The sequence below is a fragment of the Symphalangus syndactylus genome, chromosome 5, assembly GCF_028878055.3.
Source record: "Symphalangus syndactylus isolate Jambi chromosome 5, NHGRI_mSymSyn1-v2.1_pri, whole genome shotgun sequence".
In the NCBI taxonomy this organism is placed as follows: Eukaryota; Metazoa; Chordata; class Mammalia; order Primates; family Hylobatidae; genus Symphalangus; species Symphalangus syndactylus.
This window is the reverse complement of record NC_072427.2, coordinates 68,506,239-68,529,158: the sequence shown is the minus strand read 5'-3', so window position 1 is coordinate 68,529,158 and position 22,920 is coordinate 68,506,239. Positions and strand designations below refer to the sequence as shown.

Here is a 22,920-nt window from a genome sequence, read left to right as displayed (position 1 = left end):
GTCAAGTGAAAACACACTACAGATCAACTACGTTTAAAATCCTCAGAACTGGAATGTTAGACATGTTACAGGTCATGGACTTGAGGGGGAAAGAAGTGGTCCCCTTGTTCAAGGTGCTGCTGTCACATTTGCTTTCATTTACCTAATACTTTTTGGCCCGATGATTCATGAAATGTATGAGAGAGAGAGAGAGAGAGAGAGAGCAAGAGAGAGTCAGAGAGTCAGAGAGCAAGAGAGAGCGAGCACAATGTTGACTGCAGAGCCAATACCATGAGCTCTGTTGGGTCTGGAAAAAAGGAATAAAATTCAACTACTTTAAGGATATAGGTTCAGGTTATATACAATTCCAAAATAAGTATAGCTAAAAAACACAAAATAAATACAGCTTGACTTCTGAGGCTAATTTGTGTTGAGGTTCAACTATGGATGGTGTGATGGGTTTCATTATGTCCTTCCAAAATTTATATGTTGAAATCCTAAGCCCCAGGACCTCAGAATGTGACCTTATTTGGATATAGGGTTTTTATATAACACTATATAGGCAACAATCTGCTGGCCACAATATATTCTTTTCAGTGACAACATTCAACCAACTGCCTTTCATGCCCCAGTAACGAAATTCAATTAGATACAGCATATTTGGCAATTCCAGTATCATAACAAACATTTACAGACTGATTACTTGCTCCCAGATTCAAATTCTGTTCCTACTGAGAGATCTGGCAATGACCTCCAGAGAGGGTCCATTAGAGTTTGAAATTACAAAGCAATTGTGCATGTGTGTTTGTTTTTCATACTTTCCTATATTCCCCACCTCACCATTAGTAAGCACTTCCATAAATATAAAAAACAGAAAAATAACTGAACTCATATTCAACAGAGTTAAAAAAAAGAAACAAAACTGTCTCTAAGTCAATGACAAAAGTATAAGTAATAAGCAAAATCACAGCAATATTTATTCAGTGTTTGTTCAGGGAGAAGTTCATGCTAGGATCCTGGCAGAGACACACAGATATATGATATACACATCAAAGCAATCTAATGATTGATGAATAGTTTTATACCAGCAATGAAACGGCTTTTAAAAGTGATCAGTTTTAATTTGTATAGGATGATTCACGCTCAGCAAGACTTAAGTCTCCTCCCATGTTTTCTGCTGCCAGCACTCAAATACTTCAAGCCATTTCCACAAGAGCAAACATGTCAGATGAAAAAACATTGGCCTCTCCAACGAGGCCTTCCTCCACACAGTAAAACACCATGGTCTGGGCGCTTTAAGTGCTCAGTGCCAAACTTAGATGCCAGCAGCTAGAGACATTCTAGGTTGTAAATCACACCTGGTCTTCAACTCTGAAAAACAGCTACAGAGCTAGCATCATAGACAGAACCATGCTGGCTTGGAAAGGTAAAATACAATGTCATCCTAGCCAAATTTGCTTCCAAATTTATTTTAATTTGGAAGCAAACTGACTGAGATCTCCAGAGGGGGTCACCATTCTGGCTGTGCAGGTCATGTCCTTCACAGAGTGTCTCACCCTGGGTGCATAGATGCTGAAATCCAATCCATGCAGCTTGAGGGCTGCACTCACCTGGAGGGGCACCATTTTCTAATTCGCCCAGGCTCTCCAAGGACAAGTAGTGGTTCTTTCCCAAGACCTTGTTTTCAAAAAGCAATAGACTGGGGCCATTTGTCAGTTTTAATCTTAATTAAAATGTCATCTGCAAGTGTCACATTCACCCTCTTCTCTATGGATACCCCTGGGATATTCGTCTAGGATTATCTCAGTGGAGAGCAATGGCTTTAAACACCTTTAGTTCAGGAAGTGAAACAGTCAGTGGGACTGGAATGTAGAGAACAAAAGGGGAAATGGCTGCAAATGAGGCTGAAAATGTGCATGAGGCCATGTCATGCAGGGCCCATGGGACCATTCTGAGAATTTAAAGACTACCCTAAAAACAGTGGGATGCCATTGACGGGTCTTAAGCACCTAATACGATTTGTGTTTCTAAAAAAAAATAAATCTCTCTGCCTTCTATACAATAATAACCAGAAGGGGGCCCGAGAAGATGTGGGAAGAGCCAGTTGGGAGTTGGTAGACTGGACAAGGTGGAGGTAGTGAAGGCAACAGAAGTAGACAGATGTAACATATGTTAGGAGATGGAACTGACAGGACTTTCTGAGTGACTATATGCAGGAATGAAAGTGTGTGAGAGAAGGACTGACGTCCAGGATGAGGCCAGCCTGTGGTACTGAAAAGATGGGCAGATGAGGATGCTGTTTCTAAAGAACACTGGAGGAGGACCATGGGTACAGTTTTAGAGTTAAGACTTCTATAAAGCAGCAGATTTAAAGGCCTTCATAATAAAATATGATATTCCATACCTATGGTTTTCTAAAATAAAATCTGAGACGTGCAGTTCTGATCAGAGTTTTAGAAGTACTTGGCTGCATGCTGAATATAAGATCGCAGTTCTTGGATGGGAACAGCAGCAGCTGTGACCAGGCAGCCCAGTTTTGGGAAGGCTCTCGGTGCACCACAGCCTGCAGACACCCAGCCCACACCCTCCATGCCACCAAGATGTCCCAGAGGAAGGTTAGCTCAGCTGAAGGGTCGGTGAAGGGAGACCCCATGAACAGATCTGCAAGGTGGTCAGCTAAACCTGTTCCTACAAAGCGAAACAAAGCCCAAAAAGGCAGCAGGAAAGGATAAATCTTCAGACAAAAAAAAAAGCAAATGAAAGAGGAAAAAGGAAAAAACAGGCTGAAGTGGCTGATCAAGAAACTAAAGATTTATCTGCAGAAAATGGACACACTGAAAACAAGGAGAGTCCAGTCTCGATGAAGCCACAGATAAAGACATCAAGTCTGACTAATACTACATACTATGTCTTATCAGTGTCCCTGACTCCCTTCTTGTACAATCCAGAGGAATATTTTTACCCACTATTTTGTAAATGCAAGTTTTTTAGTAGTTCTAGAAATATTTTTAAGGAGAGAATCTTCTGCTAGCTTTTGAATGTGTTTGCTCTTTCTTCTCTAGTTCTTTTAATTGTGATATTAGGGTATCAATTTTAGATCTTTCCTGCTTTCTCTTGTGGGCATTTAGTGCTATAAATTTCCCTCTACACACTGCTTTAAATGTGTCCCAGAGATTCTGGTATGTTGTATCTTTGTTCTCGTTGGTTTCAAAGAACATCTTTATTTCTCCCTTCATTTCGTTATGTACCCAGTAGTCATTCAGGAGCAGGTTGTTCAGTTTCCATGTAGTTGAGCGGTTTTGAGTGAGTTTCTGAATCCTGAGTTCTAGTTTGATTGCACTGTGGTCTGAGAGACAGTTTGTTATAATTTCTGTTCTTTTACATTTGCTGAGGAGTGCTTTACTTCCAACTATGTGGTCCATTTTGGAATAAGCGTGGTGTGGTGCTGAAAAGAATGTATATTCTGTTGATTTGGGGTGGAGAGTTCTGTAGATGTCTATTAGGTCCGCTTAGTGCAGAGCTGACTTCAATTCTTGGATATCCTTGTGAACTTTCTGTCTCGTTGATCTGTCTAATGTTGACAGTGGGGTGTTAAAGTCTCCCATTACTATTGTGTGGGAGTCTAAGTCTCTTTGTAGGTCTCCAAGGACTTGTTTTATGAATCTGGGTGCTACTGTGTTGGGTGCATATATATTTAGGATAGTTAGCGCTTCCTGTTGAATTGATCCATTTATCATTATGTAATGGCCTTCTTTGTCTCTTTTGATCTTTGTTGGTTTAAAGTCTGTTTTATCAGAGACTAGGATTGCAACCCCTGCCCTTTTTTGTTTTCCATTTGCTTGGTAGATCTTCCTCCATCCTTTTATTTTGAGCCTATGTGTGTCACTGCACGTGAGATGGGTTTCCTGAATACAGCACACTGATGGGTCTTGACTCTTTATCCAATTTGCTAGTCTGTGTCTTTTAATTGGAGCATTTAGCCCATTTACATTTAAGGTTAATATTGTTATGTGTGAATTTGATCCTGTCATTATGATATTAGCTGGTTATTTTGCTCATTAGTTGATGCAGTTTCTTCCTGGCCTTGATGGTCTTTACAATTTGGCATGTTTTTGCACTGGCTGGTACCGGTTTTTCCTTTTCATGTTTAGTGCTTCCTTCAGGAGCTCTTTCAGGGTAGGCCTGGTGGTGACAAAATCTCTCAGCATTTGCTTGTCTATAAAGGATTTTATTTCTCCTTCACTTAAGAAGCTTAGTTTGGCTGGATATAAAATTCTGGGTTGAAAATTCTTTTCTTTAAGAATGTTGAATATCGGCCCCCACTCTCTTCTGGCTTGTAGAGTTTCTGCCGAGAGATCAGCTGTTAGTCTGATGGGCTTCCCCTTGTGGGTAACCCGACCTTTCTCTCTGACTGCCCTTAACATTTTTTCCCTCATTTCAACTTTGGTGAATCTGATAATTATGTGTCTTGGAGTTGCTCTTCTCGAGGAGTATCTTTGTGGCGTTCTCTGTATTTCCTGAATTTGAATGTTGGCCTGCCTTGCTAGATTGGGGAAGTTCTCCTGGATAATATCCTGCAGAGTGTTTTCCAACTTGGCTCCATTCTCCCCGTCACTTTCAGGTACACCAGTCAGACATAGATTTGGTCTTTTCACATAGTCTGATATTTCTTGGAGGCTTTGTTCATTTCTTTTTATTCTTTCTTCTCTAAACTTCTCACTTCATTTCATTCATTTGATCTTCCATCACTGATGCCCTTTCTTCCAGTTAATCAAATCAGCTACTTAGGCTTGTGCATTCATCACGTAGTTATTGTGCCGTGGTTTTCAGCTCCATCATGTCCTTTAAGGACTTCCCTGCATTGTTTATTCTAGTTAGCCATTCGTCTAATCTTTTCTCAAGGTTTTTAACTTCTTTGCCATGGGTTCGAACTTCCTCCTTTAGCTCAGAGAAGTTTGATCATCTGAAGCCTTCTTCTCTCAACTCATCAAAGTCATTATCCTACCTCATCACATTTTTTAAGGGTAAATGCTTTTATTTAACAGGTGAAATCACTCGCAGGTTGTTTATTTTCTGGCACAACCAGAAAATAGTGTGAGATATTGAATTATGGCGGGCTTTGACTGTCTTGGGTGTCAGCTTAACATTCGATACATGGGGGATTAGCTTTCATATCCTATAACGCAAAGTACAGTAAATGGCAATATGGAGTCACAGTCCTGCATTTAATGTCTCAAACATTTGTGATTACTTCTGTTCTCATGTTGGTTTTCAGTAGAACTGTTTGCTAAAAAATACTGCTCTTTGGTCATGGCTCTCCCTGTCTGACGGCGTGCAGTCTTAGCATCTATGGTTGTGGTAGTCCTATTTTCCTAATAAATTTCTTATGCTGTGAAAGACTGAAAATTTGAGTATGCAGTGTATATGTTATTAAATTCTGAATTGGTATGACATATGTAACAGCTTATCAACATTTGAAGATACTAGTATTTGATATCCTCTTAAGGAAAATTAAGAGAACATTATCATCTCTATTTCACAGATGCAGCAAAGCTAGGTTAAAAATGAACCTGCTGCTGCTAGAAGTGGCAGGATGCAGGGCCTGGAACCTGGTAGGCACTCAACTGGCATGCACATAGTTGCTGAATTAATAAAAATTTGAAAAATACAGAAAATATTCCAATAGAGAGCTAGGAGGACTGTAGGTTGCCTGTATTTGGTGTTGCATGAAGCACTATCAGGCTTGACCCAAAGTATGTAGGAGCCTTGACATTATAGAATACAATAAGAAAGGCTGTATGTTTATTTGCTTGGCAACTGTACAATAATTTGCATTTCTTTAGCAACTGGTTACATCATGCAATAGCCTGGCCACAGGATACTGGAGAATTCAATAGAGACAAAAATGAGATTAATACCGGCAATATCTACTGGAAAGGGTTGTTGCAAAAACTAAATGAGGCCATCTATACACAGACAGTCATATTGTCTGCAATTTTTCAAAATACTTCAACATGGGTATTTTTGTGACATAAGGGTGATAATTATTTTTAACCTATACCCTGGAGTAGTTAGCATTTGAATGGCTAATCAAAAGCTCACGTAAACAGAAAACCAAGTCAACCATGTTTATCTCTGATGACTACCAGAGGGTTGTTACTTAGAATATTGAATGCTGCAAACGGTTTTTCATTGAGAAAATGGTGTTCACAATGGGCTCTAAGTATTACACAGACTTCCCCACTCTTGCATAATCTGAAAATAAGAATCTATCTAGTCCAGTTGTCTAAACCTCTCAAAAGGGTGCCCTCAGACCTTGAAGTTCTGGGGATCTGATGTACAGCATGGTGACCATAGTTAATATTCTGTTATATACTTGAAATCTGCTACAATAGTAGATTTCACACACAGTGAGGTGATGGATGTGTTAATAAACTTGATTGTGGTAATAATTTCACAGTGTATGCATACATGAAATCATCACACTGTACACCTTAAATATATACCATTTTTATGTGTCAATTATACCTCAATAAAGCTGAATGGGGAGGGGGAAATGGTGTCCTCAGCTGAAGACTCTCCCCAGTCCTGTTTCTAGATGCTTTGGAGGAAATTTAGTCACCTGATGCTGTCAAGAAAGCCCAATCCTGATGCTAGAATATTGTCCCATCTTCTTCTAATGAAACTTTTTGTTCAGTATTCTCCAAATCCACCAAAGGACAGGGCACAGGGACTGTCTAGAGCAGCTCTGTCCAACAGGACTTTCTAAGATGAACATAAATATTTTGTTCGCCTGACTAATAATGTAGCCACTAGTACAGGTGGTCACTAGCCACTTGAAATGTGGCTAATGTAACTGAAGAATCAATTTTTGTTTAATTCCATTTAAATTTTAGTAGCCGAATGTGGCTAGTGGCCACCCTGTTGCACAGCAGTTTGGGAGCTTACAGAACAAGGTTGTGTGATGTTTTTGTGCCTGCTGGCCATTAAATGTTTATATGTGTGGCAGAATTCAGTCTGTAAGTTGTGTTCATGGTGATGCTATATGGTAAAGTTGTGGGAGAGGGAACCTGTAGTTCCCCTCTATTAGCACTGTGGACTATGTCAACTCATGATGCATAAACAACTCAGCTGAGGTCAGTTCTCAAAAGTGGCAGCATGGCTGCAGGGAGTCCTGGACTCTGGAGATGAATCTAGGTCCTCTGAATTGCACAACTTGATATTAGAATGAAAATAAACAACTCAGACTGTCATAAAATTAAATCACCAGCCATGGGAAAGCACCAAGCACAGTGTGTAGCCTTTGGCAGCGGTATGATGCAGTTTAACCTTGTGTACACCAAAACACTCTATTTTCACCACCTGCCCCCCACTTTAATTAAGTGCATGAGCCTTGATAAGGTTGTATCTATTTGGGAATGAACATGCAAACAGAGCATAGGAAATCATACCCATCCTCTCCCTGCCCCCGAAAATAAACATAAATATTTCAGCTAAGAATTTGGTTTGGAAGAAGGAAGTCCTTGTCACAATAATTCTTACAAAACAAAATAAGCAATTGAAATAAGGCAACTTCCTTATTTCTCAAGAGCATCACTTGAAGCTCATTTATGTTGGTTCTTTTTTCCCCCTAATTTGATTTACTGGTAAAATACATATAAAATTTACCATTTTGGGGAGTAAAGAGGGAAAGGGAAGATGTTTGCCAAGAGGTATAAAGTTTCAGTTAGACAAGAGGAATAAGTCTGGTGCTCTACTGCATAGAAAGGTGATGACAGTTAATAATAATGTACTGTATACTTAAAAATAGCTAAAAGAGAGGATTTTAAATGTTCTCACCAAAGAAAATATAAATATTTCAAATGATGGCTATGCTAATTAGCTTGATATGACCATTACACCATATATATGTATCCAAATATCACGTTGTACCCCATGAACATATAAATGTCAATTTAAAATAACTTTAATAAAAGAAAAAGAAAAAACCATTTTAATAATTTCTAAGTGTATAGTTCAGTAGTATTATGTACTAAGTATATACTAGTACATAATACTAAGTATTATTTCAAATTTACATAAGTTTTTGTCCTCAAAGGTAAAACAATACACTAATATGTAAAACAGCATTTAAACATGCACAAGATTAACATCAAATTCAGAATAATTCTCACGAGGGAAGCCAGGAAAGAATGGGTTCAGGAAAGAAATAAAAGGGGGCTTAAGTTTTATCTGTTTTCTTTTTAAAGATATAATGAATTAAATATGGCAAAATGCTAAGACTTGACCTAACAGAGATTTAAGTACATAGGCATTTGTCATGTCATTTTCTATACGTTAATGTATTCTTCTTTCAACTTTCTTTTTTTTTGAGGTGGAGTTTCACTCTTGTTGCCCAAGCTGGAGTGCAGTGGTGTGATCTCGGCTCACTGCAACCTCCACCTTCTGCGTTCAAATGATTCTCCTGCCTCAGCCTCCTGAGTAGCTGGGATTACAGGCATCTGCCACCATGCCTGGCTAATTTTCTGTATTTTTAGTAGAGAAGGGGTTTCACCATGTTGGCCAGGCTGATCTTGAACTCCTGACCTCAGGTGACCCACCCACATCAGCCTCCCAAAGTGCTGGGACTACAGGCGTGAGCCACCATGTCCGGACCTTCTTTTAACTTTTTATTGTGACCTAATTTTAGACTTGCAGAGAAGTTGCAAACATAGTACAGAGTATCCATATACCTCTCAGCTTACACCCCTAATGTTAACATCTTACACAACCATAGTGCAATGATCAGACAAGGATATTAACTTCGATACAGCATGATTAACTAAAATAAAGATGATATTGGAATTTCTCGTTTTTCCACTAGTGTCCTTTTTTTATTCTACAATCCTATATAGAATCACACATTGTATTTAGTGGTTAGTTCTCCTTAGTTTCTTGCAGTCTGTGACAGTACCTCAGTCTTTCCTTGCCTTTCTTGACTTGACACTTGTCAGTTACTTTGTCAAATGTCCCACGATTGGAGTTCGTTAGATATTTTCTCATGATTAGGTTGAGATTATATATTGTTGGCAAGAATACCAAGGAAACGATGCTCTGCTGTTAGTGCCTTCCATCACAGGTTCAAGATGTCTCTTTTTTGTATGCTTAAAATATTTCATAATTTCAATAAAAAATTAAATAGCTGTATTACTCTGGGTTCTGTAGAGATACAAAACCAATAGGAGATGGATGGATGGATGAAAGGAAGGAAGGAAGGAGAAAGAAGAAAGAAAAAGGAAGGGAGGGAAGGAGGGAGGGAGGGAAAGAGAATGAAATAGAAAGGAGGGAGATTTTAAGGAATTGGCTCATGCAATTATGTAGGCTGAGAAGTCCCAAGATCTGCCAACTGCAAGCTGGAGACCCAGAAAAGCTAATGGTATGATTCCAGTCTGAGTCTGAAGGGTTGAGAAGCAGGAGGGCTGATAGTGTAAGTGCCAGTCTGATTCCAGGGGCAGGGAATGACTGTGCAAAATCTCCTTTACTCAGTATTTTGTTTTACTTATGCCTCAGTGGATAGCATCATGTCCACCCACACTGGGGAGGGCAATCTGCTTTACTGGGTCTACTGATTCAAATACTAGTCCATACAGAAATACCCTCATGGATACCTCCAGAATAATGTTGAACAAATACTTAAGCACTACATGGCTTAGTCAAGATGACACATAAAATTATGCATCATAACAGCTTAACTTCTAAATTAGAAACTTCCTATTCTGCATATTTAGGTTCCAAATCCCATAAAGTCAAATGGATCTTAGGAAGTGCTCCAATTCTTAGTTATTATTGGCTTCAGGCCTAAAACATTATAAATCCACAACATACGATCATTTCTAAAACTTCAAGAATCTTTATTATAGTTGATCTTGCTTCAAGAGAAAGGGTAGTTTATACTACTTAGATAATGTAATAATTATAATCCAAGAGAAGCTAGACCTGCAAGTCAAATTAAGGCCCTAAGAAAGAAATTAACATGAGCTGTATTGTTAATGAGCACCCCCGAATCCCCTGATCTTCTTTTGGAAGTGAAAGCAAAGTTATCATTTAGAATTGACTACATTCCTCAGCATACCATCCTAAGAAGGATGTGTGTCATTGCTATTTCTATGATGCTTTAGAAAGAAAAACCTAAATGATTATATATTTTTTCTGGCAAAAAAGAGTGTGTTTCAGGCACTTGGACGACCTGAGTTGTACATATTAAAAGTTGTGTACACACACACACACACACACACAGATTGTAGACAATATATCTGATATGGTTTTGTTGTGTCCCTACCCAAATCTCAAATTGTAGCTCCCATAATTCCCAAGTGTCGTGGGAGAGACCTGGTGGGAGGTAATTGAAACATGGGGGTGGGTCTTTCCTGTGCTGTTCTCATGATAGTGAATAAGTCTCATGAGATCTGACAGTTTTATAAAAGGGAGTTCCCCTGTACATGCTCTCTCTCTCTTGACTGCCACCATGTAAGACATGACTTTGCTCCTCCTTTGCCTTCTGCCATGATTGTGAGGCCTCCCCAGCCACATGGAACTGAGTCCATTAAATCTCTTTTCCTTATAAACAACTCAGTCTTGGGTATGACTTTATTAGCAGTGTGAGAACAGACTAATACAATATCTCTACAAATATGTTGTAGAGAAATGGTATAAATAAGTAAAATTTCAAGTTTTCTCTGAAGTTGCCCCCCTTTGAAGCTCTTCTATCCTCAGGATCACTCTAAACTTTGCTGGTTTAGGCTGGAAAATCATTTCTTCTTTAAATGTTTATATTCAGTTCAAAGTGCTCCATTTCTGTGAGTAATGACAAAACATAGTTCCTCACCCACCCCCCACCCCCCGCCCCACCTCCACTCTAGCTGCATGGAGAGGAAGCTACTTATAAATTCTTTTCTAGGTCCTCAGAGTTCTGGAAGGCAGTCACTGAGTTTTTATGAAAAGCCAGAGCAAGGACTTCAGATCCCATTATGCCAAAGAGGAAGATGAATACTTATTTTAAATCTCATTTTGGCCTGCTCCAAATGTGGACACCATTGTTAGGCCAGTCCTGTATACCATGTGTACCTCTTGCAAGTCTCTTAGAACAAGCTGTTCCCCTCAAAGGAGTTTCTTCCAAGGAACCAGAACATGGGTTTATTCTGGCCTGGATCAACTCCTCCAGGAATCTTCCCAGGAGGAGGTGGGTGGTCAGCCTCCTGAGACAAGAGTGTGTAGAGGTTAGGATATGGGCTCTGAAGCCAGACTACCTATGTTTGAATCCAGGTTCTTGGGTTTATGATTGGGGAAAAGAGAGTTATATAACTGTTCATGCCTTGGTTCTGCCTTCTATTGAATGGGGCATATGATGATACTTAACTGATTGAGTTGCTGTGAGGATTGAAAAATGACACATGTAAAGTGCTTAGTACAAGACCTGGCATACAGTAAGTGTTAAATAAGTGCTAGGGAAAACTAGCCAGGCATGGTGGTACACACCTGTAGTCTTAGCTACCTGGGAGGCTGAGGAAGTTTGCTTGAGGCCAGGAGTTTGAGGCTGCAGTGAACTATAATGGCATCATTGTACACCAGCCTGGGTAACAGAGTGAGACCCTATCTCTAAAAATAAAAAATAAAATAAAATAAAATAAATGCAAGGGGGCCGGGCATGGTGGGTGGCTCACACCTGTAATACCAGTACTTTGGGAGGTCAAGGAGGGCGGATCACTTGAGATCAGCAGTTTGAGACCAGCCTGGCCAACATGGAGAAACCTCATCTCTACTAAAAATACAAAAAATTAGCCAGGTGTGGTGGCCCATGCCTGTAATCCCAGCTACTCCGGAGGCTGAGGCAGGATAATCACTTGAATCCAGGAGGCGGAGGTTGCAGTGAGCTAAGACGGTGCCACTACACTCTGGCCTGGGTGACAAAGCGAGACACCATCTCAAATAAATAATAAATAAATAAATAAATGCCAGGGAACATGTGACTTCTGACTTAAACACCTTCCAGGATTAATCCAGGTCCACAATCACTCAGGGGAGTTGTGGGCAGTCTGTGGGCACCTGCCAGGCTGCTGCTGTTGGGTAGTAGAAGCTGCTTCTTTCCAACTCTAACTCTGCCTATTTCTTCTATCATGTCATCAGAATTCCTTAAACATCTTATTTAACAGAATATACAAATTTAAGCCAGTTCTACAGTGAAAAACCTGAGAGTGAGTCATCACAAACTTTAACTGTAATCTTGTAAAATGGAAATGCAGATAGACAAATATTGGGAAAAGATCTTAAGAAAAATGATGAATCCAATAGGTAGGTCAGATAAGTGTTTCTTGGCTTTCTGCTTTCCATTTGTAAGCATGTCTGCGTGTGTATGTGTGTGTGTGTGTGTGCGTGTGTGTGTGTGTGTGTGTGTGTGTGTGTGTGTGTATGTGCGTGTGTATGTTTATATCCATGCCCCTTATTTAGAGCTCTAAATCTCCTAAGGACGGGAACCATCTGCCACCTGACACGAGAGAAGTAAACTCCATGCACTCGTCCTTCTACCCTCAAGAGGGATCCATTTCAGCCTAGGATGGCATGGGCATAGAATATTTTGGAAACAAAGGGATAGATTCTGTGGCTTTCTTTCCCCTTTTTTCCGTTTCTCTTTCCACATTCCTGGCTCTAACTGGGTTCTTTCTGTTGCCATGGTAACCAACAGTCTCAGAACACAGACTTCTGACAGCTGGACTTTTAGCCACAGAGACTCGGGATACGAAGGATTTCTCACGTCTCCCTTTTTTGCCTCAGGAGTTAGCAGCACTTCTTCCACGTGGGCAACCACCAGGGCAAGGTATGACAGTCGTGTGTATGTGTGTGTGTGTGTGTGTGTGTGTGTGTGTGTGTGTCAGCGCACACACGTGCATTCTTCCAGCCCTACTTACTCTGGGGCTTCACAGAAAAAGCTGGACTAAACAGTGTCATCAGACGGTGGAAGGATGGGCATCTAAATACCAAAACCTTTCTGGAAAGTAATTTGGTATCAAGTACCATAAGACTTTAATATATTTATGGGGTTTGGTCCATTAATCCTACAAATAGAAAAATAAGAGACATAGTCAAAGATTTATGGAAAAGCGGATTTACTACAGATTTATTTAGCATTAATAAGAAGTGGTTAAAAATTGCAGAGTAACCACATATATGTTTCTTGTAGGCTATGGGATAAAATAATTTCAGTTTCAACTGATGTCATATCCACATTTATATATATGTATATGTGGACATATTGTATAAATGTACAGATATGTATATGTGTGTTTATATAAATAGAAAAGATAAGGAAGTCCATCAAAATGTTTTGATAGTTATCATTATCTTTAGAAGGTAGGACTATAGCATATTTACTTTCATCTTCATACTTTTCTATATTTTTCCAATTTTATACAATGATCATCCTTTTCTTTTATGATACAAGATCTTACAACCATAGTAGGACAAAATGATGAGAAGTGGAGATGCTTAGTAGAGAGGATTATAACAGAATGCAATAAGTTTTAAAAGGGAGAGGGCTGCCTCTTCTGCCCTTCACTGAGAGATTGTAAAAATTGGATAATACTGGCAGGGCCCGGTGGTTCACACCAGTAATCCCAGCACTTTGGGAGGCCGAGGCGGGTGGATCACAAGGTCAGATCAAGACCTTCCTGGCTAACACGGTGAAACTCCTTCTCTACTAAAAATACAAAAAATTAGCTGGGCACGGTGGCACGTGCCTGTAGTCCTAGCTACCCGGGAGGCTGAGGCAAGACAATCTCTTGAACCCAGGAGATGGAGGTTGCAGTGAGCTGACATAGCACCACTGCACTCCAACCTGGACAACAGAGCAAGGCTCTGTCTCAAAAAAAAAAAAAAAATTGGGTAATACTTCTATCTAAATGGGTAGATCTGAAAAGAAAAGGGAATGGGGCCGGGTGTGGTGGCTCACACCTATAATCCCAGCACTTTGGGAGGCCAAGGTGAGTGGATCACCTGAGGTCAGGAGTTAAAGATCAGCCTGGTCAACATGATGAAATCCCATCTCTACTAAAAATACAAAAATTAGCCAGGTGTGGTGGCATGTGCTTGTAGTCCCATCTACTCAGGAGGCTGAGGTTGCAGTAAGCCAAGATCGCACCACTGCATTCCAGCCAGGGAGACAGAGTGAGACTCTATCTCAAAGAAAAAAAAAGAAAAAAGAAAGGAATGGATAATGTTTTTGCTTAAGTACTATGATTCTCTTCTCCCTAGTCCCACCTATTTTTTCTTTTTTTCTTTTTTGAAGCTTCTCAAGTTGAGAGAGATTTGTGCCTTTGAACTCCATGGCATATTCATCCTCTAACAGCGACATAGAGGACGACAGCTCCAAATCCAATTCCAACCTGAGCCTCTCTGTGGGCTATTTCCCCTGTGAGGACACCCCCTGTGAGGACACAACCTCCTGGGAAGACGCACCTTCCAAGGGTCCTTCCATCCACTTTCTCCCTCCCATCCAAGGGGCATGGGGGACTGAAAGGATAGGGAGACGCATGAAGAGACAAGACCAAATTCAGGATGAACCAGAGCAGTTTTGCAAACTAAGCATCTTCCTGGCCTGGGATGTGGACATTGGCTCTGACAACACAGACTCAATAGCTAATAGGCTTCTAAATGGAGACAACCTGTGGATAGACAAGTTACCAAAAGAGAGAACAAAACTGTCTGTTGGCAAACTGAATAATCTTGTGCAAGAGTTTCAGACATTTCTAGAAAATCTGAAAGATGATGACGCTGTATTTCCTGAAACTGCTCAGAAAGATTTCCAGCTGTCCAGCGGCTCCCCTCCGGAAATGGTTCAGGTCAGTCATCAAGAACATGATGCTTGTCAAGGCCAGCCCAAGTGCAAACCACCAGAAAATAAAGATGTTATGCAGTCTCCACAGACTCCTCTAAGGCTTAAGGGACATGAGCTGGCTGAGGAGAGCAGAGATGCCTCACAGGACAGAAAGGGATAGGCCCGGGTTGAACCACAGAATCTTACAACCACTGGGAGAAGGCAGGTCCCAGGGGGTCTGACGTGATACCAGTGGGAGACAACAAGGAAAGGAGTCAGGGTGAAGCTGCAGGGAAAAGACTGGGAACGCTGAGGGAAACAAGAGGGTAGCAAGCAAGGAGAAGGGCTAACAACTATATCTCCCTCCCCACCAAAAACGTATATGTTTAGTATTGATGAGCATTGAAACTTTGCATTGACACTTGGGCTATTTTTGCTAAAAGGATGTGAGTTCCACAAATGAGTAAATGTTGACTTGGCTGCTGTCATGGTTATTCCTACCTAACACATCCTTCATTTTCATGGCAGATGATAAGTCAGGCAACTGCCAGCCAAAGGACAAGCGCTCCAGAGATCTCCTCAATCCTGTCACAGCAGCCAGAGAAGGATGACACTCCTTCCCACACACGGACCCAGTGCTGCCTGAACTTTGGGTGGGCCTTCAGCTGGCTGAGGCAGCATATCCTCTCCCCTCTGCTGAGGAGGGATCACCCTGTGAATACCACCAAGAGTCCCCATCGGTCAGCACCAACAAAAAGACTCTTTCACAGAGGCAAGAGAATTCAACCTCAAGAAACCCTTGAATTAGGACATCCCATATAGACAGATTTTTTTTGTTTGTTTGTTTGTTTTGTTTTTTTGAGACGGAGTCTCGCTCTGTCACCCAGGCTGGAGTGCAGTGGCGCAATCTCGGCTCACTGCAAGCTCCGCCTCCTGGGTTCACGCCATTCTCCTGCCTCAGCCTCTCCGAGTAGCTGGGACTACAGGCGCCTGCCACCACGCCCGGCTAATTTTTTGTATTTTTAGTAGAGATGGGGTTTCACCGTGGTCTCGATCTCCTGACCTCGTGATCCGCCCGCCTCGGCCTCCCAAAGTGCTGGGATTACAAGCGTGAGTCACCGCGCCCGGCCTATAGACAGATTTTTTAACTTTTTGGAAAGTTTAAAATAATCCATAATAAGGATTCCATTAATAATCCCCATCAGTTTATTTTTTCCTCAATAAACAAAATAAATGCTCTTGTTACCCTACGTCTTCCTCTCCCAGCACACCATCTTGACTCACATTTCAAGCATATGTGGGCCAGGTGCGGTGGCTCACGCCTGTAATCCCAGCGCTTTGGGAGGCCGAGGCAGGCAGGTGGATCACCTGAGGTCAGGAGTTTGAGACCAGCCAGGCCAATATGGCAAAAATCCATCTCTACTAAAAATACAAAAATTAGCTTGGCGTGGTGGGCGCCTATAAATCCCAGCTACCCAGGAGGCTGAGGCAGGAGAATCGCTTGAACCTGGGGGCAGAAGTCGCAATGAGCTGAGATCACACCACTTCACTCCAGCCTAGGCAAAAGAGTGAAACTCTATCTCAAAAAAATAAATAAATAAATAATTAAAATTAAAGAAAAATTTTAAAAAAGAAAAGAAAGTGTATGTGATGTCTAGAAGACAAATTTATTCTCAGAAATAAATTTAAGTAGTATTATGCTTCCTGAACTAAAGTATTCTTTTTCTCTCCTCTCACCCATTCTTACTGGATTTTACCCTAGTTTATCTATTTTATGTGTTTTAACCTATTTTATCATTAACCCAAATCCCCATTTTCAGTAGGCAGCAGCGTGACCCATCAGATTCCTGCGGTGGCAGGATGATTTGGCTTGAACTTACAGGGCTTGAGTGAGTTGCAGTGGGTATTGAGTCACTGAAGAAATTAATTTCAATTTCAGGAGATCGGACAGCAGTTCTGATATTCCCCGGGTACATGACAGGTTCTAGCATGTGTTGCCTTGGCTGTAGTAGTGGCCCACTTAGGAGCGGCCCACTTAGGAGCATGTGAGGACTGTGAACACTTCTTAACCACTCTAAGTCTAGCTGTCTTCATTCAGAAGATGTGGAAGATAATAATACATACCTCACAGGGTTATTGTGAGAGTTTATGAGGTAACACAAGCACTTGATAAATATTATCACTGCTGTTGCAAGTAGATATTCTCCCGAGGAACTCTCACACAACTTGTTCAAGGGATACCCCAGAGTGAGAGTTAATTAAGAGTCAATTCTCATTGAAACATTTCCCACACAGAGCAGTATTTACCAAAAGTTCAGGGTTTTCAGCAAATCTTAACCAAGTCTTCTCCCAATCCATTCCATTCTGCCCTCTGAAACTCCTTTGCAATTGTCATTGAACGTTCCACTAAATGTCAACTTCTTTGAGGAAGGCTGCCCTCAGCCTTCTTGTCCTGACTCTCACCTCCCCAGCATCTCTACCACCCTCCTCATTCAACCACAGGTTCGCTCAACATCCTCCTTCTGCTGGCATTACCATCCTGTGTGACCTTCAGAGTTTATGTGGCAAAGCCTATGACTCTTCAGTTTCGAATTCCTTCCCTTCCTCAATTTCAATTCCGTATTCCTTTCCTTCCTCTCTTCTTCCTTCCTTCTACAAATATTTAGCAAATAGGAGTGCCAGATACTTTTCTAGCTTGCCAAAAAACAAACAAAAAAAAAAACTCTCAATCTTTAGGCTCAAGCAACTTATTTAAAACATAAAGTCAGGCAAACATATGATTATAAACGGTATGAGTGATAATACTCTGTAGTGAGTAAACCCTGAGTTCTAATGAAAAAAATAACCCATTCAGCATGGGGAGGTTGGTTGTAAAAGGTTTCCTGTATGAGATTCTTTGAGTTACAAATGAGATTATTTAAGGCGGAGGACTTTGACTGACTTTAATTAGTATGGAATGGAGGTATGAGATCTTCACTGGTTAAAAATGCATGTGAAAGACAGTGTGGTGAATACGGCCCAGGAAAGATAGTACAGTAGGAGGGAGGAGATAAAAAATAGGGCCCTTTTAGGAATATATGCTCAAGGTCACATCCCGAGACCTCTCACTTCGTCCGCCTCCCTGAGAACACCTGTCCAACCCACAACTCACTTGAACATACTCCCCCACCTTTGCCTGCTCTTTGACTTCACCAAGATTTGGAGTCCTATCACCACACCTGTTCCCCGACTTATATCCACTTCCGTCTAGATCCAACCCATACACCTCCTTCCCAAACTTGGCGTGTCTACCACATCTAGTAACACCTGCCATGCCTTGCCCTTCTCTTCTCCCAAACCTTTCTAAAATCTATACTCACCAAGTTCCCCAAGGGGACCCTCTTGCTCCTCACTGCAGCCAACACACAAAACCATAGGGATTTCCCTCTGCATTCCCTGACTGCCTGGGAAACTCATCCTTAAAGATCCTTCTCTGGGGTTTCTATGGAACTATATTGATTCCTCAGGTAAAGGATCATGACCCTCCTTTAGCTGTCCCCTAGTCCCTGCCCTGCCACCTTCTTGCCATGACCTGTACTTTTCAGCTCTCTTTATAGATCTATTTTACCTGTAGACTGTGAGCTCTCAAGGACAAGCACCAGGTCTTAGTTCCTTTTTATTGCAAATCCTAACACAGTGGGCCAGGTGCGGTGGCTCACGCCTGTAAGCCCAGCACTTTGGGAGGCCGAGGTGGGTAGATCACTCGAGATCAGGAGTTTGAGACCAGCCTGGGCAACATGGTGAAATGTTGTCTCTACTAAAAATACAAAAATTAGCCATGTGTGGTGGCAGGTGCCTGTAATCCCAGATACTCAGGAGGCTGAGGCAGGAGGATCATTTGAACCCAGGAGGCAGAGGTTGTAGGGAGCTGAGATAGCACCATTGCACTCCAGCCTGGGCGACAGAGCGAGACACCATCTCAAAAAACACAACAATGAAAAACCAAAATCCTAACACAGTGTTTAGTACTGAGTAATCTAGCTCTCTTTATGTAATTCTTTAAATGTTTTTAATACATCCTGTCTATATAATTTTTAAAAAGTCAAATACAACAGCTTAAAGAGTTGCTATTCTTTAAGTCAAAAGTGACTAGTCAGTAGGATCAAGAATAGGAATGAAAAGGGAGGCAGACAAGAAGAGAACATGGCCATCAACTAGAAGTCAAGTGAGATTGTGACCTATTGATTGGGAAATCTAATAAGACTAAAGGAATTTAGAAACTGAATGGAAAATTTAATTCAACAAATATACCTGGAGCCTTACTGTTGCTTTAGACTAGACACTATGATAGGCCTGAAAGATGACCTATCTTACTCTCAAGAGACTTGCAACCAATTTTATTTTAATCTTAGTCCAGTTATTAAGCTCTAAGAAAAACTCAACCAAAATACTTTAGAAGACTGTCTACACTGAATAAGATGCACTGTTCTTTAGTAAGATTTCTGACAAACTTGTGTTTATTCATCAGTGTTTTATAAACCTGCTTGGCAGGTATGAACCTGTCCCTAAAATTTAAGCAGTGTGCTTTGCAAGTCTTTATAATAAAGTAAGCTTTCCATACCATTTGAGTGTCATGCTATATATTAGAAAGCAGGACAAAGTATTTTAAAATAGGAAATATCTCAGTATCTCTTCATTATAGTTTCAAATATGTTATCAGCCAGGAACGGTGGCTCATGCCTATAATCTCAGCACTTTGGGAGGCCAAGGCTCAAGGATCACTTGAGCCCAGGAGACTGAGACTAGCAAATTCACGGCTCAAGAAGATGCGTGGGTCCAAGTCTAACTGGCCACAAGAATAGTGTCTAAAATCCTCTTATGAAACAAAAGAAAAATGAAGCAAATTATAAACGATTTCCTGGAGAGTGCTAAAGTCCTTACTCCAATAATAAAGAACAATTTTGTTGACTTAAAAGGAACAGTTAATTGCTTCAAAAATATGTCTCCTCATTACAAATTGCAAGTGGGAGAACTTATATAGCATGCAGGACACCACCAATTTCAAGGTGGATGGGTGGGTTTTATATTGCAATGCCTGGAGTCAATCTTTTCCTGCTGCCTACTAATACCTCAAAGAAATAGAATAATGCTGTACTTTCAGAAGTGAAATAAGATCTTCATCAGATAACACTCACTAAGTGAACCAGTCATGAGCAGAATGGGTAAAATGCCTCAGGACAAATTCCTCCAAAGGATTATTAGCCTAGGTCAAGAAGTACCAAGACAAAACAATTTCCACTTTATCCCACCTTTCAAAGGAATTCCATGGTTTTAATGCCCATTTGATTTCAATATAATATGCTTTATAAGAAACTACTTCTAAGACATTTTCAAATGGTATGGTAAACATCAAAGCTTTTCAGATTGTGGCACTGAAAGAAAATTCATCTCATTACTATTGAATTCTCTCAGTCCAAAAGAAAATCAGAATGGCAATTTATTTAGTTTTCCCTTATTTGCATCAGTAAAGATTATTTTGAGTACAAATCTCTAAAATAAAGATCTCTCATTCTAAGATAGAGGTTTCCTGCATTCCCACTCAGAAAGGAAAAGAAAACCCTTCAAACATCTTCATAGTTAATGTGTGTTTGGATAGTTGTTTTCAAGTTTCACTTTCACTGATCCTTCTGTCATGCATCTTTGGGGCCAAGATTTTCCCCAAGCAGGGCATGGGGATGGAAAGGAGAATTTTTCTTCAGTAAAATGACTTTAGAAATCAAGTTAGTACCATATTGCAACCAGCAACTTAATAATTGATTCATATAAGGATCAAAAATAGATGCTAAAACCATTGGGTAAATCACTGTCAGGGAAAAACACATGCACATGGTCTCTAAGATTACCCCACAGGTGCCTTCTTAGTTATCAAGAAGATTAGGCACCTTTACAATGGAAAGTTCTGGTCAACACCAACTTAGCCAAGTGATTAAACTTAGCCTAGCTAACATCATGCACCTTCTGAAGAGAAGCAATGTACACTTGCTAGCAATGTTTAATTTGAATCTAATTATGAGGACACCAACAGTTAGATGAATCTAGACTATAGGACATTTTACCAGACAACTGTCTTTGACTTTTAAAACATGTTAACATCCTAAAACACAAAATAAAACACAAAAAAGACAGGGAGACAAAAGAGTTCATAAAAGAGATGAAAGAAACATGACAACCAATTGCTCTTTTGTAATTTTTTTTTTTTTGAGATGGAGTCTTGCTCTGTTGCCCAGGCTGGAGTGCAGTGGCACGATCTCGGCTCACTGCAAGCTCTGCCTCCCGGGTTCACTTCATTCTTCTGCCTCAGCCTCCTGAGTAGCTGGGACTACAGGCACCCGCCACCACACCCGGCTAATTTTTTGTATTTTTAGTAGAGACGGGGTTTCACCTTGTTAGCCAGGATGGTCTTGATCTCCTGACCTTGTGATCCACCCGCCTTGGCCTCCCAAAGTGCTGGGATTACAGGCATGTGCCATCACACCCGGCTAATTTTGTATTTTTAGTAGAGATAGGGTTTCTCCATATTGGTCAGGCTGGTCTCGAACTCCTGACCTCAGGTGATCTGCCCACCTCAGCCTCCTAAAGTGCTGGGATTACAGGCGTGAGCCATTTTTGGTGGAATCTTTGATCAAAACCAAAAAAATCAAAAGCAAAACAAAAACTATGGTAAAGGGCTTTTTTTTTTTTCTGAACGTGGAGTGTACATTAGATAATATGATTGAATATTTGCTGGGTATAATGAGAATATATGGCTATGTAGGAGAATGTTCTGGGTTCTTAGGAAATTTAGGCTAAAATATTTAAGGATAGAAGTGCCATGATATCTGCAACTTACTTTCAATTAGTCCAGGAAAAAAGAGAGAGAGAAAATGAGAAAGCAAAGATGGAGAAAATATTAAAAAAAAGTTCTAGTAAGTAGGTAGTACAGATCTCTATTAAAGTATTAGATCTGCTATACTTGTATGACAGTAATAGCTTATGAGGTATATATATATTTAAAACATTAAACATTTACTCTAAACAAAACTTAGATAATAATTTGATTTCTCAAGCGATATAAACTGGGCAATTCTCTCATCTGGATTCATTCATTCATCCTGGCACCTGCCTTTGGGTTCACAGCTGGCTGCAAAGAATTTTCCATCTCATAGATTGGTAAATATTTATCCTTCAAGTCCTAACTATAAAAAGCCAAACTGGTTCAGTTGAAGGCAGACTAGCATTGAGGTATTTTTCCAGAACATGTAAGATTTCAGGAGTTTATCTAGCTTTTGCTGAGATTAAAAAGAATAATTTTTGCCAAATGGGGAGGTAGGTCCTCTGTCCTTTGAAATGTTTGCAAGTTTCAAAGCCTGAATATCTCATGTCTACCTTCAAAACAGTACATTTCTGTTTCTCACAAATCAAGAACAGCCTGACACTTACAATGCTAATAATTTCTTCAAATTGTTTTGACGTTTTCTTTTATTTTGAGCAGTGACAGATTGTTCTGCTTCTTCCAACCAAATAAGAACAGGCATAGTCACTATATAATGTATTGTGCATTCTGGGGGACTTCTGAGAGTGAGAGTGTGCTCTTTATAGTCTTTTGTTGTTGTTGAGACAGAGTCTCACTCTGTCGCCCAGGCTGGGGTGCAGTGGCATGATCTCTGCTAACTGCAACCTCCACCTCCTGGGTTCAAGCGATTCTCATGCCTCGGTGTCCCAAGTGGCTGGGACTACAGGCATGCACAAACACAGAGGCTAATTTTTACATTTTTATAGAGACAGGGTTTCACCATGTTGGCCAGGCTAGTCTTGAAATCGTGGCTTCAAGGAGTTGGTTTTTTGAAAAGATTAACAAAATAGACCGTTAGCCAGACTAATAATGAAGAAATGAGAAAACAATCAAATAGATAAAACAAAAAATGATAACGGGGATATCGCCGCTGATCCCACAAAAATATAAACTACCATCAGAGAATACCATAAACACCTGTATGCAAATAAACTAGAAGATCTAGAAGAAATGGATAAATTCCTGGACACTTACACCCTCCCAAGACTAAACCAGGAAAAAGTCG

At 40.5% G+C, this 22,920-nt stretch overlaps 1 protein-coding gene and 1 pseudogene across 2 annotated transcripts; one reads left to right on the top strand and one right to left on the bottom strand.

The window, feature by feature from the left end:
- LOC129483223 (liprin-beta-2-like) overlaps positions 1-17,500 on the bottom strand; it is a 201,372-nt pseudogene extending 183,872 nt beyond the window's left edge.
- Positions 12,514-16,668, top strand: C5H12orf71 (chromosome 5 C12orf71 homolog). 2 transcript variants are annotated; one of them, XM_063639196.1, is made up of 3 exons: positions 12,514-12,829; positions 14,297-14,849; positions 15,353-16,668. In XM_063639196.1, exons 2-3 carry the CDS (start codon positions 14,334-14,336, stop codon positions 15,644-15,646), a joined length of 810 nt encoding a protein of 269 aa, XP_063495266.1. In that variant the 5' UTR covers positions 12,514-12,829; positions 14,297-14,333; the 3' UTR covers positions 15,647-16,668. The 2 variants fall into 2 exon arrangements, with proteins under 2 accessions (XP_063495266.1, XP_055136276.1); XM_055280301.2 differs by lacking the exon at positions 12,514-12,829 and having other exon boundaries at positions 14,183-14,849.
- Positions 17,501-22,920: the final 5,420 nt, after the last annotated feature.